This window comes from Poecilia latipinna, unplaced genomic scaffold (assembly GCF_001443285.1).
Source record: "Poecilia latipinna isolate Pla-1442-1.1 unplaced genomic scaffold, P_latipinna-1.0 Scaffold385, whole genome shotgun sequence".
NCBI classification, from domain to species: domain Eukaryota; kingdom Metazoa; phylum Chordata; class Actinopteri; order Cyprinodontiformes; family Poeciliidae; genus Poecilia; species Poecilia latipinna.
In genome coordinates, this window is record NW_015113001.1 from 38,705 (window position 1) to 56,475 (window position 17,771).

General features: G+C 35.9%; 1 protein-coding gene across 1 annotated transcript in view; it reads right to left on the bottom strand.

Annotated features, from left to right (window-relative positions):
- The window catches only part of LOC106950201 (rab GTPase-activating protein 1-like), a 25,329-nt gene extending 15,078 nt beyond the window's left edge, over positions 1 to 10,251 (bottom strand). Inside the window, exons 1-3 of the mRNA XM_015036888.1 lie at positions 10,240 to 10,251; positions 7,604 to 7,717; positions 2,028 to 2,102 (exon numbers count right to left, since the gene is read on the bottom strand). Of these exons, the coding sequence (XP_014892374.1) occupies positions 2,028 to 2,102; positions 7,604 to 7,717; positions 10,240 to 10,251 (201 nt within the window). The remainder of the gene's footprint in view (positions 1 to 2,027; positions 2,103 to 7,603; positions 7,718 to 10,239) is intronic.
- Positions 10,252 to 17,771: the final 7,520 nt, after the last annotated feature.

Genomic DNA, 17,771 nt, shown 5'->3' on the forward strand with positions numbered 1-17,771 from the left:
AAAAAAAAAAAAAAAAAAAAAAAAAAAAAAAAAATAAAAATAAAAAATTATAATTTTTTTTTTTTTTTTTTTTTTTACACAAAATCATTCTTAGAAAATGAGAGTTTAGTCTGCTCAGCTTTGCCTATTTTGAAGTCTTTTCAGAACAAGCTGCTTTAGAGCCTCTTGTCACTTTAAATCAATCTAAGCTGCTGCTGGCCATGTCCCACATTTACACTGTCAAAACGGCTGCAAACAGATGTGCAATTATGTAACCGTAAATCTTTGAACAGCAAAAGTAGAGCCTCCTGCACAACCAGCAAGAATGCAGCAAGTGGTTTCTGGATGGTAAGTGGACAACAAAACACTCGTCTCTTCCAGCAGCCATTGTACAGCGCATGCAGAGGTAAAACCAGCTGGCCAAAACATGCTGGAGTTCAGCTGGGGTTGCTAGGTAACGGGCTGGGCTTTGCTGGGGTTGCTAGGTGATTTGTGACGTTACATTCCAGAGGTAAATTTTCCAGAAACCAAAAAGCATTTGCTTATCGCCTGGAAGTCTAAAAATGTAAATTTTTGCCTTAATTTTATTGTGTATAACTTCTCTTCATGTTCTGTGTTTGCTTGGGCACATAAGTATAAAGCTTATTCGTGAAAATGTAACACTGGGTCTTTGTGGATATTAATGGCTCCACACAAACACACACAGAGAGGGAGGAGATATTTAATCAGAGAGACAGTGTGTGTTTGGAGCTGAATGCACTTCTGCAGGTAAAGTTGAACCCCAATAAATATTCCAGACACCTTGTCTATAAACAACCAGTCATCCTCCTTCTTTTACAGTAGTGTCCTTCTTATCACTTCTTCTCCTTTCTTCCTTTACTGCCTCTTCCTCCATAACTTCCTCTTCCTCCTCCACACCAATTCCTTCTGTCTCTTCATTCTCAGATCCCTTCTTCATGACTCTCCTTCCTCATCCTTCCTGACATCTCCCCTCCGTCTCTCTGCTCTTTAACCTCTCCTGCCCTTGGTATTTGGACTTTGATCAAACTTCCTCCAGTCTCTCCTCCTTTTGGGACTTCCTCCATCATGTGTTGTCACCTCTTCTCTCTCTCCTCCATCTGTCTTTGCAGACTTTCTCTCACAAAATTTCCTCCAGTTAAAATTTGTGTAATAGAAATAGGCAATAATAGTCACCCCATGTGAAATATAACACTAAGTATATATGTCTTTGATTTCTACCGTTTTTAAATGTAGTTATAAATGTTTACCCGACACTAACAACATTTATTTATGAACTTGATTTTAGTCATAGTTGTTGTTTTGTCTCTTTTTTGAGTGTCAACTTTCACTGTTGGAAAACAGTGGCAAATAATATTCTTATTAAATGAGCCGTGATATAAGTAGCTCAAAGAAACATCAAAAAGAAAGAAAGAAAAAAAAACATCAACATAAAGATGCTTACAAACTACAAATGAACATAAAAGGTATTTAAGAGACAGAAATGCAGGTGTTCAGATTTACAAAGAACTGGGTTCTTACAAGAAATATCTAATTTCTAGTCAGAATTTTTAACATTTCTGTCCGTTTTCCAACATGTACACGAGATATTGCAACAATAATTTTATATATATATATATATATATATATATATATATATATATATATATATATATATAAATATAAAAAAACCCCACACAGAATATAAATTAATAAGTAGGTAAATAAAAAACACAACACAGCAGAGAAAATAAGTCGGGATGTAAAGTGATCATTTTCTCCCAACTTTGATTCAGACATAAGTTGGATGCTTCAAAAGTTTAACATTTAAATCTGCACAAAACCAGTGAAGTGAAACGTAAAAAATGTTGTTTAGAGAGGCTGAATAAAACATCACATATACATGGACAGAGCATATATAAAAAAAACAAGTTTTACCCGTCATTAGTTTTTATATAAAATGTAACAGGCAAGATTATGAGGCCACATTTCTGACTGCATTAATCATTAAGCTAATCAATGGAGATTTAATGGGGGACAAGTTTACTCACATGTAGAAGAAGAACGGCAGCCAGAAAAGACTGACCCTGACAGTAACCTATTTCCTCATCATAGACGGAATAAGCCTGCAAAAGAATAAAAAACAAAAAGGAAAAATTTAAGTTTTACCACCGACAAACATGAACTCATTTTTAAGGTTATTTACACCTGATGGACAAACCAAAGTTACTAAAGTGCAGATTTTAGAGAGACGAGTTGCAGATTTTATCTGCTGAATTCTTTCGTTCTTTCTTTTATACCCGAAAGCAGAACTGAATGATGAAAAGCTGTACTGTTTTTTTTTTAATGTGGGATGAAACTAATTTATACAAAAATGTCAACATTTGCACAGAAACATAAATATAGAACCATAAATAACCTATTAAACTGTTATGAATTAGTTACACATCATTAGTGAAGCTATAGATAATGAAAATTAGATGTTTTAGTATTCTGCGTGTTTCTCCATTTGTAAAATGATCTATGTGCTCCAGACATTTACCACCCTTCTTAAGCAAGAGTCTGAGGATCAGCAGCCATTCACATCTAGACCAATCGATCTTAAAAGCTTTGTGCCTCGCTGCTCCTCCAGTGTATCGCTGCAATATAACTGTTGTTGTCAGAACATCAGTGCCAACAGAGTACATCTCCTGAGAGACAGCTTCTCCATAACGCTTCAGTTTTACCAGAGGAGTTTCCTCAGAGGAACACCTCTCAGTCTCGTCTTTCCTTCTGTGTTCGTGTCAACCTTGTTCAATGTCACTTTCTACGAGTCTGCTAACATGGCACAGATGTTCTGCAGCTAATTAAACTGATTTTTTAAAAAGATGACTGAAGCACTTTGGAGCATATAAACTCTGAAAACAGGATTGGATTTTAGCCTACACTGCCTTTACTCAACCGCTGTAAAGGCTTCGTATAGACTGTCCTTGCACTCACCAAGTGACACAGAGTATAACTACAGTGTGCAACCTTGGGTTTGTGCCTGTTTGTCCAATAAATCGATGCAGTAAACTGCGGTAAAGGGGAGTGCTTATAAATGAGCCACAGAGTAAAAAATCTCAGAAAAGAAGAAACGTGATATAAAATTCAGGCAAATCTGTTACATGTGTTTTTGTGAGGTGGATCTGTGCTTCACTAAATGAGTCTTGTGAACATTTTAAGATGGTTAAAACTTCGTTGTTTTTAGTGGCATTTTACAGTAAAGTAACAAAAAGAAGGAATGATTGTCAAGTGAAATAAAAACAGTTTGCAATGTTTCTATATAAATAATCAGAAAAGTGTGATTCCTTGTGTGAATGCCTTGCAGAAGCATCTCTTGCTGCAACTTTGATTAATGCTCTCATTACGCTTCCTGTTAGTTTAGGTAAACAGTGATGTCTTGGTATATATGGAAACTGTTTCTTTTTAAATATTGATCAATGAGACACTCAACTCTGATTTAAACTTCTCCAAGAGGATATTCTTGACCTGCCTTGTTGGTTTTTAAGAAGCTGTTGTTTCATTTATGATCTTTAATAATAATATGAGGCCTGCACAGAGCACCTGCAATTAGATTAAGTACAAAAAAACCGACTGGACTCTATATGATACCCTGTTTTCCTTCCAATTTCCAACTATGCACTACCTTGTGTTGGTTTGTCACATAAAATCCATTCAACCTTGTTGTAGTACAACAACAAATTGTGAAAAGGTTAAATGAAATTGAATCGACACACCCAGCACATTAGCTGCTGAGTTGATGCTCACTCTTTTCCATGCAAAGTTAAACGACGGGCAGACAGGAACGGTCCCACTGCTGCTGTGCTCAGCTAATTTTGGTATTTTGATGTGGAGGTAATGGAGAAGTCTTGTGGCGCTGTCTGGGGTGTAATCTACAAGCTGACATGCTTGATGGAGTGTGGCGTTCACACGTCTCCAACTCAGCTGGGAGAAGAGCATGCTGACAGATGGATGGGGGAGGTCCTGGTGGGTGAAATCTAAATTTGTTGGCCCGGGCAGATAATGGACTCAGAGGGGTGGATTATTGCAAAAAACGCCTAGTTTCTCAACTGTGGAGAAGACAGATTTTTTTCTATTCTTAGACATTGAGCAAGTAACTGTGGAAATGTTTGGTGCTTCAAATGTCTTATTAATCCTTATGTAAAGTTCTGTAAGGATCTGTGGAGCTTTATTTGTTAAAACTTCAGCAATACCATCCGTAAAGTTCTCAAGTACTGTGATACAAAGTAAAAGGAGAACAGTATTTGAAACTCCAACACGTTTTATAGTTGGTTTATATGAAGCGGAAGGAGAATAATGTGTAGTTTCCACCATTTATAAAATAAAAAATGTGCCATGGATTTGTAATAAGAATCGGAGATATTGCTTAAAAGTATAATCTCAGATTTTTTCATACCAGATCCGATTTCTAATCTTAATTGATAAATTTTTGTGTTGCTCACTGCCATTTCTAAAAAAGTAAATACAAATGACAGAAACTATTTTCAAAGAGTGTTTTTTAGTTCAATCATCCCTTCTTTACGTTGTAAAATGGAGTATTAGGACCAAGCTACGAGCATTTTTGTTTAATTATGAGAATCTAGTCATAATAACTTGGGGTAATTCTATTTAGACACACTGAGCCCGCTGCACTGAACCCCTTTGAAAACCTCCTGGTTGATTTCTGAGCTCTTCCTGAGTTAAAACATTAGTATTGTTGTTTCTGAATGAATATAAACTTTTCTTTGCATTATTTGAGGTCCAAAAGCTCTGCATCTGTTTCATTAATTTGAGCATTTCTCATTTTCTGCAAATAAATAAGAAATTTTTTCTTGGAATATCAGAGACATGTCAGTAGTTCATAGAATAAAAGAACAATGTTCATTTTACTCAAACATATAGCTATAAAAAGTAAAATCAGAGAAGCTGATCATTTTGTAATGGTCTCTTAATTTTTTCCAGAGCTTTATATTCTGCTGCCTGCAGTAACACACTACCAGGATCTAGAAAAGTGCAACATATGGTAGAAAAATTCTGTTTTTTTAATAAAAATAGAAAAGAGCTGCAGGTTTTATTTTCCAGCTTATTGCTGATGGAGGAAATTGTGTCTCAAGTAGTGTTTCTGAAACAAAAGATTTTAGAGAGAAAACGCACCAATTCAGCAGGTGACCTTCCCCACAGAATAAAGGTTGGAAACGAAGCACTTCAGGCATGAAACGGAAGAAGCTATAAAGGTGAGAATGAACTTTGTCCTGGATCCTCCATGTCTGAAAAGCCTGAAGATCCAACCAACCTTAACAGCTGAAAATCTACATGGATCTGCATACAAATGAAGGCTGGCACGACTCTGACCCAGTTGGGACCAGAGTGGATGTTAAACCTCCCTGACAGGTTCTCCTGCAGCACTGACCAAACATGCTCTGTTTCCACTGTGCAACAAACACAAGCAGTGTAAGTTACAGTTTACCACATTACACCAAAACTAGCTTCAGTTTTATTGGGAAACAACAGTTCATGGTTAACAAGCTCCTTTCTTTGACATTTCAGCTTAAATGAATATGAAGACCACATCATCTGAAAACTAAACAAACTTAAATAAATTTCACACGACAAATTAGTGATTAATGTTTTTTGAGGGTACATTTTGTTTAGAAAGACTTCATAATCCATCTTATTTATGGTTTTGGTTGTGCTTAGTTTTTATTTTGGATATTTAAATTGTTTTCCAGTTTCAATGTGGAGTGTTATCTGCAAAATTCAAGTTTATTCGTCCCTGAGAGGATGAACTTACATTATTACCCCATTATCAATATATTAGTTGAAAATCGTCTCAAAGCAACAATATCATTTCTGGGACAATTTATTATCCAGCGAAATTTGTTATTGTGACAATCGTATTTGGTATTAATTAAGAAATTCTATACTGAACTAGTTTTACAACTTGTGATTTAATAATATTTGAATAACTTAAGGATTAAAATGTTTCTACTTGCTGAGGAGTAGACGCTCAACTGAATACAAATAGAAACATTTTAAGTTTGTTAACTGCTGAACATTTCACAACAAATCTTATTTTATATTGCAGAATAATACAGAAAATATTATTCATTTATTATGTCATTTAATATGGTGAACGTTAATGTAACTGTTCTCAATTACTTTATACAGAGAAAAACAACTGTGACCGTTTCATTTTAGGCAGGATAATAAACTCCTAGTATATTTGGTTCTTAAAAATTAAACATCGTCTTCTTCCTCTACAGATTCATCTCACTGAAAAGATATTAATTTGGATGTTTGGTTTATGCCAGTGAAAGCATGATATGAACCATCCTGCAGCTCTGATTGCTAAATGTGACAAAAATGGTAGATATTTGAGAATAACAAGCCGTGGAGCAACTTGACTGACTGGAGCAGCGGGGAGATAATGAAGTTTGTGACAGAACAGCTGGAAATACATCCAGGATGTGCAGAACAGTTTATAAAAGCAGCACTGTGGTTAAAAGAAGCGCATAGGCAGGGAGCAGGACTCACTTTGACACATTTCTATGGTGCTGACCTTGGTTCTGTCTGGAAAAAAAGCGTATCTTCATAGAAAATTGCCTCAGCATGAGAGAGCGCAGGGGAGCTTCTAGTTATAGAAGCATCTTTCTTTATTTAGTTTTGCAGAATTACATCAAAATGGAAGCAGATTTACAAAACTAAAATGATTTTTAAAAGTTGGAGGAGGGCAGCAATCACTTTAATGATAACTCTTAGCATGTTAGCATGTCAGAAGCAACCATTGAGCCATCAATTAAATTCTAAATGGTGGATTCAGTGTCTGCTTGTCTTCTATTGGTCAACATCAAGATGCAAAGTTGACCAATAGGAGAGAAGTTGACTCTGAATCTCCACCCACCAGTCTTGCTCCTTTGTCACTGTGCATCTTACAAAGAGAAAGAAAAACAAAACATCAGAAAAAGTCTTTAAATAATTGGACAAGGGAGAAAAATCAATGTATGCAAAAAAAAGGTAATAATTAAAAAAATTGCCAAGTAACTACAGAATATGGAAAAAAGAATAAATAAATTAATGAAAAAAGGAAACTAATTAACAAAAGATAATATTAAAATAATACTGTTGAAAATAATAAGTTCTTATTTTTTGGATGCAATATTTGGCACATTACATTCTTTATCAAACCATGTATTTATTAGTCTGATTAATATTGTAGTTAGTCATATTAATAAATAATATAAATAAAAATAATTATTTAATATTATTTGTTGCTAATTTTGGCAGGATCAACTCTCCATACTTGTAGGACAGACTGACACAAATGTATCAGTAAAGACAAAAACAATGTAAATTATAAACTATAAACCAAAAATAACCACTAAGCTTGATGAGACTTGGAGAATGAAAGGGTAAAAAAATGTTTTGCATTATATTGACAGGTAAATTTATGATATCTGATAATTAGTAACTCCAACAAACATCTAAACAAATAATATAGTCAAAAAATGTTATTTTCTGATAAACAATATACAGAAGCCGACAGGTAATATTGTTGCTAACTAACTGCATGTTTTTTCACAGCCTCCCTGCTAGGAGCTGGGCTCACCTTGCAGATCTTGTAGAGTGAATCTTGTCCATCTCCATCGGATTCTTTGAAGTAGTCGTGTGCTGGAAACGTGCGATGGATGTCACGGGTGATGACGCTCTCCTGTGCCGAGTCCTGCAACACAGAGGGTAAACATACTTCAGGCAAAACCAACAGAGCTTAAATTCATCCTTCTTAAAGTTTACATTCAGATCACTTTCAGTCCAGTTTTTTTCACAATACGATGAAATATAAACTGAATTGTTCCAGTATTATGTGTTGCAATGTTTGACCTCATTGTCTGTTACTCTGCTGATAACAGACGATGCACAAACTCTACAAACATCTATTGTTTAATGCCATTTTTCTTTTTTTTTTTACTCTATTCAAACTTAGAAGTTTGCATACATCTTTACTATACATGAGAGTGACTAAGGAGCATCCAGATGATAATGTCAAGGTTTTGTGAACTTCTGATTTCAGTTAATTCACAGCTACAAACACACCATTTCCTTCTGTGACATCATGACTGTACAAAGAAATCAACCAAGGTATCAAGACCTTCACCAGTCTGGTACAAAAGATTTGATCAAATACTAAAAACATTTATGTAAACATCTGACTTTTTAAACTAAAATCTCTAAGATTGCTCTCATTAGTTTGGCAATTAGGGCATAGAAATTATTTAACTACCTTAAACAGGTAAATTGATGTCAGACAGAAACAAATATAATGTTTTATTTGATACATATTCATTTATCTGTCTTGTTATAGAGCAGCATCTTAAATGGTTCTGAGGATTACAATTGTATGACCTTATAAGAGTAAGAAAAATCTGGCTGAGCCTTAAAAGACTCAATATCTGTTCGATCTTTACTGCAAGTTTAAAAAAAGTCTCCAAAATATATGCTTTAATTTAAAGATACATCTTTTTCACTGCAAATTTTGACGAATATAAAGTCAAAATCTGAGAAAAGTTACACCACTGCATGAGTTCATAGCTTCGTAAGCATATAACACCACCGGTAACACAATTGTGCACACATCATCTATCCAACTGCCTGTCCCACTGTTTTTGATTGACATAATTTCTTTAATTACATTTTTTATGTTTAAGATTCAGAGTCTTTCCATGTATCTGCCATACTCCAACTAGAGGATTTAAAGCTGCTGGCACAGCTGTGTGTTCTGCTTTAATGAGATTTGTAGTGAGGAGGTGGCGCTTTGTTCTGTATATTATGTGTTGGAAATGGAAGAACATTACATTACAGCGAAAAAAAAAGGAATAAAGTACAACTTTGACAGTTTTTTTTTGTCACAATCAGATGGTAAAATAAGTTTTCTAGATGTGGAGGATCTAAATTTCAAAGTTTTGCAAATTTTTCTATAACAGGGCTAAATTTATAAGAAAAAAAATGAAGTGGAAATTTATGAACTGTAGATTTTATAAAAATATTCAAACCACAAAGGGAAAAATAGCTAGATGTATTTCACCTTCTTTGAAATAAAGATCAAGTTGCTGCCTTATGTTGGCATCATGTGCAGCCCTCAGAAACAATTTGTTGCAGATTTAAATATTTTCTTTACAAAACATGGGGATTCTCCAGAGCTTTTTAAAACAAACCATTTCGACAGGGGTGTGAATACTTTTGAGTGATTCTGTGGTGTGATGCATAAATAAGGATAAAGATGCAACTTTGTTAGATTAAATAACATGCAGCTCTTTTTTACTTTCTTACCTTTGCTTAACTATTCCATCACAGTTAAACCCATTTATTACGGCCGTATTACCATGGCAACATTTGCAATACCATCCAGAATTTGTTTGACAGTTAAAGTTGTAAACACTTTGATTTAATAAAGCATGCATGCCTCTGCTAATTAACAGCCTCATTACTCAAAAAATACCAAAAAATAAATAAAAATTAGGAGAGGACGTCCTCTACGCTCCCTAATCCCTTTCCTTTTCCTCTTTCATCCCTTCCTCCTCCTCTCTGCAGTTTCTGTCAGCACGGTCTTTTGTAGTGTTCAGTCCCCAGCCTTTTGTTTCTTTTTCTTGCTTATCGGCTGCTTTTTCCACTTCCACTCTCCTCTATTTTCTACTTCATGTCCCTCAGTGCCTTTGCTTCAGCTTCTTTGTGTATTTTTTTCCCTTTTCAGCTCGTATCTGTCCTCTTTCAGCATCCATGTGTCCTAAACGTTTGCAGCATCGCCCCTTATTTTCCAGGCAGACAGCAAGTAGACGATGCTTTCCAAGTTCCCTTTTATTACAAACTAACAAGGTTCTTCTTTCAGAGAGATGTCCCACATATGCTACGCACTAAATGAAACCTTGATTAGGTGAAAACTGAGGATTGGTTATGGGGAAGAGCAAATATAAGATACAGAATTAACTTGGGGAAAACTATAGCTGTTACTCTCACAACCAAAGTTATTCTTTGCAAAAAAATCAGAAAAAAATGCACCTTTCCTCTTTCATTGTGCTCTACATGAATATTTATTGTATTGTAACTCACTTAGTCAGGGTGCCTGCAAAAATATTAACATTTCTATAACTTTTTCACAGTTTGTCGGCACAAACCTCCAAGTATTTAAACATTGTTTGATGTGATAAGTTATTAATATATTCCACAGATACAAATCTGTGTGGCACTCACAATCTTCTCCATAAGTTCTAGTTATGAAGAACCGCATTTTGCTGCAATTACAGCTGCAAACTTTTTGGTGGTTTGTCTCAAACAGCTACGCACATTAAGAGACTGATGGTTTGCACAGGTGTTATTACTGACAAAACACAGCAACGTTTTCATAAACATTTTGTTTCTGTTTAACTTCTTAGTAAATAGGAACACATCTACCCTTTTTAGTTAAATGCAGACTTTAGTGAATTCCAAATCTAACTAATTTAAATAATTTATTAAACTTGGCTGAATACAGCATGCAGTTTCAAGAAAAGAGTGACCTAAATCCTGCTTTTATTGCTGAGAGTGGCAAAAGTTTTTACAATATTTTTTTTTCAATCAAGCCAAAAATAATTTGCAAACTTCATGACTTTCTTTTAGTTAAGCAGAAGCACAAAACTCTTTTTACATTTTGGATCTCCAATGATTTACACATCATTTCATAGAAACTCTGTATATATTTCATGGTTAGTTTAGTTTTGAAAGAATAAAACTCATCATTTTCCATGATTTTTGTTTTATAACATGTTTTTTGTTGGCCCAACTTGTGACTTGATGATTTTGGCCCAAGTGACAAAAAGTTTGGACACCCCTGAGGTGAACCACAGATCTTACCAGACACAATATAGCAGTTGACCACATTGTGTCGATATCCATGACTTATTCATGGAGTAAACACCACACGACGATATATTTCTGTCTTAACATTCAGGTCTTTTTTCTTCAGCTTATGCTTTGTTCTTTTTGTCATTCATTGTAAAACAAAAACAGTTTTAATGTTCAGTCAGGAGGATCTGATGACAGAAAAGAGAAGAGTCACTAATTGTCCTGCTGCAGTACACCAGGAACAAGCGAGCGACCGCGGGAGTGAGGCGTCTGCTTTTGGCGCGCGCCGTCTGAGGTGCTGCTGTGCTTCAGCCCCAAGGTGTCCTAAGGAAACCGCTGCCTCATTAGTTGCATCACTGCATTACACTGCCACAGCTTAGCTCCACCATGGTAAATAACAAAACAGAATTAATCAATTCTAGTTTTTGCATCATATAACCTAACAGCATTAGCACATCCCAAAATAGGCTCCATGGTTTTGGGCCACTTTTCCGGCACTGAAAAGTAGAATATATTAGTTGAGTTAATGAGGACAGAGCTACTTGTTCCTCCCAGTGCTACATTAATGGCCATCAGACCCCTGCCGTCCATCCAGACCAATAAACTTAACAAGGAGCTGAGAGACCAGTCTGGGAAATGCTAAGGTCCCATTATTCACTATAATTTAATAATATGCCAATAGGTTTAAATGGGTCACTAAAAATATATTATTAAAAGATCATAAGTAATATTGCAAATGCACAGGTGCGCCTCGGTGAATCAAAATGAACATGATTAAGTTGATCAAAAAATCTACAGTTCTACTTCAGAGGTGACCTACTTACTATGCTTCCTTGAACAGGTTACCATAGGTCTATAGTCTATACAAAACACACATTTTTTGGCACAAAATCCTTTTTAGATAATGAGATTTTAGTCTGCTCAGTTCTGCCTGCTTTGAGTTCCTTATGGAATGAGCCGTTTTAGGGCGTCTTGTCACTTTAAATTCAATTAATCTCCTGCTGGCCACGCCCCCAACTAAACATGCACACTTGGATGTGAAAACAGCTGCAAACAGGTGTGCAAATATACAACTGTGCAGCTTTGAAAAGCAGAAGTAGAGCCTCCTGCACAACCAACAAGAATGCAGCAAGTTGTTTATGGATGGTAAGTCAACAACCAAACACTCGTCTTTTCCAGCAGCCATTGTACAGCGCGTACAAGTGGTAAAACCAGTCGACCAAATGTGCTGAAGCTCAGTTTGTGTTGCTAGGCAACGTGGCAGTGCCTGTTGATCTGTGGTGTTACATTCTAGAGGGTTTTGAAACAGCTCATTTTCCACACGCCAAAAACCAGATGCCTTTATTTTTCTTTTTAAGAAGCTGCAAAGAAGTACAAAAACATGTAAAATGTGAATTTTGCATAAGAAGTCTCCTTTAAGCAGAATTTTTAACAAACTGGGAACTGGAATAGTGAAGCAGTTTGTTTTGGTATTTCCACATTATGCCCTACAAATCTGTTTCTGTTAAGTTTTAAACAGGAACTGGAGAAATTAATGACAGAATGACAAAATACAAAACAGGAACTACTTTCAAACAAGGAAGAATATTCACTTAAAGTGATTGTTCAGAGTAGCAAAGGCCTTGTAGTAATCACAGAAGGTACAGAGTATGATATTTTCAGGCCATCTTTTATAAAAAGCAAACTGATAGCTGTGTTACTGAGCATCAACACCATCAGTGTCACCATCAACCAGAGGCTCTTTCACTGAAATATCTAACCTGATCTGACAGAAATAAAATAAACAAAAGGCTGACAGAGTGATCCAGGAGGCTGTTAACAATTGTTTGCTTCTAGACAGGAGTAACAGCAGGGCAGCCGATCTGTAGATCTGATTAGAGAGGAGAGGAAGCGCCACGCTGGAATAAAAGACGAGGCTATTCTTAACTGTAAGTGATCCTCCAAAAGCCTCAAAGTGTGGACAACAGTGTGAGCAGCTACTGAGATTTACACTGTAATTACTTTAAATACACAGCTGGATCACTGTTGGTCAGCAAAGAAGAACATTTGTTAAATAGTTCATTTTATATTTTAAAAACGGAAGATCTTTAACGTACACTTATGATTGAACGTTTAATTTCCAGAGATTTGAATATGTGTTTTCCTGACAAAAGAGGAACTATCAGTTTGCCAATATTGATCATGGTTCAAAATCTGGGTGTAATGATGGAGCTAACCATTCAGAAACGCATAAATACAATAACAAAGACAGTCTTCTATCATCTGAGTACAGGACTAAAGGACTCATCCGTTTATCTTTAGTCACACTAATCACTGCAACAGTGTCCTCACAGGTCTGTCTAAAAAAATCGATCAGACAGCTGCAGCTGATCCAGACCGCTGCTGCTGGCATTCTGACTAAAACCAGGAAGAGAGAGCACATCGCCCCAATTTTAAAAAGAATAGACTTTAAAATCACTAAACACATTAAAGATCTGTTTTCTGGAACAGGAATGATAATTTATTAAGCTTGTAAAGTAGAAGGTGCTGTTATTATAGTACCGGTCTACCAAACTCCTCAGGGTACTGGCAAATGTTACTCAAGTAACTCATTTTAACTTTAAAAACAGAGAGAGCATTTTACCTTATCAATGTTTGCACACATGCATGAGGATGTCCAGCATAGCCAGGCACAAAAACATACATCACAGCCACCCTTTATGTGAAGCAGCAACAAAACAAGCATCAACTTAACTATTGCTCACACCTGAATGCAAAAACAAAAAATAATAATCCTTTACAACAGACTGACATGCACATAAAAATTACCTTTTCAACCTCACAAAAATGAGCAAATACTCAAGGATGATATTTCTAATATAAAGGAATGAGAAAAGGAAAGGCAGGGTGTTCACATCAGCATTTTCAACCATCAGCCTGAATTAATCACACAGTCAATTTGTGAGTCTGCATTTTAAAATATTGTGTGTACCTGCCAAATGTATCCCTTGATGGCTTTTAAAGTGACTGATTGAAGGTAAAAGCCATGAATGAAGAGAGGCAAATGAAGGCAGATAAACAGAGGAAGAGAGACAGTGAAAGAGAAGCTGAGAAAGAAAGATAAAAGAGGGCAGTGAGTTATGTACACAGAGGGGAACAAGAGGTTTCCTCTAATTGTAGCCTGGGGGCTTGTTGGGCAGACAGTCCATTACTCAGATCTTGCCAACAGGTTACCTACTAAGCACATGGGTTTAAAAATAAAAACTGCTGATGTGTCCTAAGCTGCAACTCCACCTCTGACAGCATTTCATTTAAGAGCAAGTTTAGGATCTACAGAGATAAAGTTTTATCATGCAGAGGAAGCACTGGGGACTACAAACAGATGCTTTACATGCAGAAGAACTTTAGTGCTTTTTAAAAGACCGAGCAACAAAGTGTTGTTTCCCCTTTTAATGCCCTGTTAGATACTAATTCATACTAATTTTCTGCATTCAATTAAATGAATGAATGTTCTTATTTTTACTGTAATGAAAACATCACAACAAAACTTGAAACTTCTGTCCTAAGAATGCTTTCATCAGACTTACAGAAACATTTCCTCAAACACACACGAATAAGAATTATTAAAGCTTTTCAAAGATATTGTGCAGAAGTATAAACTGTATAATGCAAAGCAAAGACTCGTTGAACAAGGAAAGTGTCGCCAATGATAATCAGGCGTGAAGTAGGGAGTGGAGATGTGTTCACAAAGCAAATCTGATTTATTCAAAGCAGTTTGAACGACCCGACTCCCATATTTTCTTTACTCCCAAATATCTGATTTCATCCATATGTGGTGCTAAATTGGACCCGTCTCCAATAGTTTTCAAAGTTGCATCATAATTCTGCACCAGAAGAAGTCAGACGTGGTAAATATGGACAGAAACAATGGGTGAAAATTATAATTTTGAAAATTATGAAATTATAAAACAAAGTCTGTGTCAGTGAAGTGGATCACATCAAATCTGTCTACGCTTCCAAACAGACTTCTCCTTAGCATAAAATGCCATTGTTATTAGTTGTGCTTCTTTTTATTAGCTTCTTTTGTCTCATGATCTTGTGACAACACTGCTGAATAAATTTAAAATCCATCCATCCTTAGCATCCATCCATTCTGTACATATTCTGCTGCTGTGTTACATTGATATTCTTCTTCTGCGCATCACTTTGTGCCGTAAACCAGACATACAGAAGTCTGGCTGCAATCACATCATACATTCTGGTATGATCAAAACTAAATAAATAAATTATGTTCAGAGAAAAAAAAAATCAGAGTATTTTACCTGCTAATATCAGATATGAGAAAGAAGAAGAGATATACAAAGTGTCTAAAGAAATCTGGCTTTTAAAACCTTTAGGAAGGCATACTGAGAGCCCGTGAAATAAAAATGACATAATGTTGACGCACTAAAAGACATGGATGCTATAATGACACCATCTCTTTGCAGACACACCTGGCTCCAATAAAACCTCCTCGCTGCTGCTCATTTCTGTGGGTTGCAGTGAGATAATGTATTGGTGTGATATTCAGAGGACACAGCATGACAATTAAAAACTGGCTCCCCCAGAGACCTCTGTCCTTGGTCACAGGCGAGGAAGTTTCTGCAGGCTTCCCTGGAGGGTTAGCAGTGGGTGGTGCTGGTGTGGGAACAGCTGGCAGATTGCACATTCGTCTGTCTTGGTATCGCTGCAGTGGCATTTTAATTGTCTTGTTGCTTTTGCATTTCAAAAAAGACAGGTTGGGATTGCAGACACAATACTCAGATGGAAGCTTAAAGGGCAAATTTCTCATTTTGCATGCAGTGAAACCAGCGACGAACAAGCAAGAGAAGACATGACGCAACAGTGAATCAAAGGACTTTGATATGATGCTTATGCAGTTATGATCCAAGTATTTTTGCTGAACTTTCCCAAGATTAGATAAGCAGTGTTGAAGAATTAGTCAACATCAACACTAAGAGCTCAATTATTAAAGTGATTCACATTTCCATTTGAACATGGAAGAAAAATGAAATATGACAGAAACATTTTGATGTCCCCTTTTTGAAATGTTACAACCACAAACTAAATACTATGCCATTATTCATTGATTATTTGAAAAAGGCCTGAAATAACAATCGCAATAATTACTGGGACAATTAAAATTTTTATTTGCTATATTTAGCCTTTATTTTACTGGGTTAGGTGATTGAGAACAAATTCTTATTTGTTAAAGTTGACCATAATTATTTTTGCTTTATTTATTTTATATGTTTTTTTTATATTCTTTGTTCCGTTGTTATGTTGTACCTCCAAGTACGTTGTATAAGTACAACATACTTGGACGCTGTACTTGGGTAGTTCCATCATATTTAAGCAGCTTTTGTTCTTCGTATTCAGGTCAGTTTGTTTGAGTTCAGTTATTGTTCAGTGTTATTTATACTTTTATTTATAATTATTTACCAAACTCTTCAGGGTGTATTTACAGTGAGACGTCGTTCTACAAAGTACTGATTCTAGGAGGCTAAACACAGATGAGGCGATGCTTTTCAGTTTTTTACTTCAAGTGAAAATTATGGAAAATTTAAATCTTTCATTTAATATGTATGCCCTACTTTGTGTTTTCTGTTATATAAAATCCCTCCAAAGTTTGTGATTAAAACAAAGTGTGATCAATTTTAAGGGGTGCAATTATTTGAGCAGATCAGAAGGATGTGACTCAGCGGGATGCTGAAATTAAAAGTAATACCCAAAATGCAAAGAGTGGGGTTTTAGACATTTTAGAACATTCTGTCCCTTCTCTCTGCTTCAAGTGAGACAAAATTTAGTGGAGAAAATAGAAGAGATGGCCTTCTCTCACACAAACAGAGACTCATGCACAAAGAGAGGTCAGTGGATAAAGTGCAGCCGCCCTGCAGGTAGCTGACATATTCCCTGTGTTGTGCTTTTTACTGGAGGATAAGAGTTGCATCTGTGTTATGTGAGGGCGGAGGGGCTCAGGGCATGAGAAAAGTGAAGTGGAGGGTCAGAAACGTCGTCCTGCGGAGAACATAACAAAATCTAGTTTTATTTTTACTGTGGGAATTATTGTGCCTGCAAGTGTTTGAATCTTTTTATTGTCTGAAATACAAAACTTTTCCTGAGCCAACAAGCAGACAGCACACACCAGCTCATGGCTGCAGACTTTATTCTCATATATAGTTGAAAGTAGAAGTTTAGATACACCAAATGAAAAGACATGAACTGTTTATTTTTTATCTATCTGAATATAAATCAAACCAAACTTCTCTTCCAAAATAATTTTTATTTGCTAAATGCCACAATAATGAAAGAAAGAATGTCAGCGATAAGAGATTAATTTATTAATGTCTTCAAGATCAGAAGTTTACATAAAGAGTTACCATCTCTTTAAACACAGAGGGAAACCCCAGATGATGATGTCGTAGTTTTGGAGATGTCTGATAAGTTAACTGACATATTTGAGTTAAATGGAGGCACATCTGTGGATGTATTTTAAGGCCATAATGATCATCATTTCATTTGGAGGAAAAATGGAAATGCTTGTACCATCCTGACTATGAAGTACGGGGATGGCAGTGTCATGCTGTGGAGCTCCTATGCTCAAGAAGGAATTTGTACACTTCATAAAATAGATGCCATCATGAGGAAGAAATAAGCAGAAATATTGAAGCAACATCTAAAGACATCAGGCAGGAAGTAAAAACTTAGGTGCAAATTTGTCTTCTAAATTTAAAATACCGCTCAGCATACAGCCAAAGTGGTTTCAAAGTGGCTTAAAGACGACAAAGTCAGCGTTTTGGCGTGGCCACCATAAAATCCTGATCACAATCTTACAGAGCGCATGTGTGAAACTGAAGGTCAGGGGCCAAATCTGGCCCGGTATA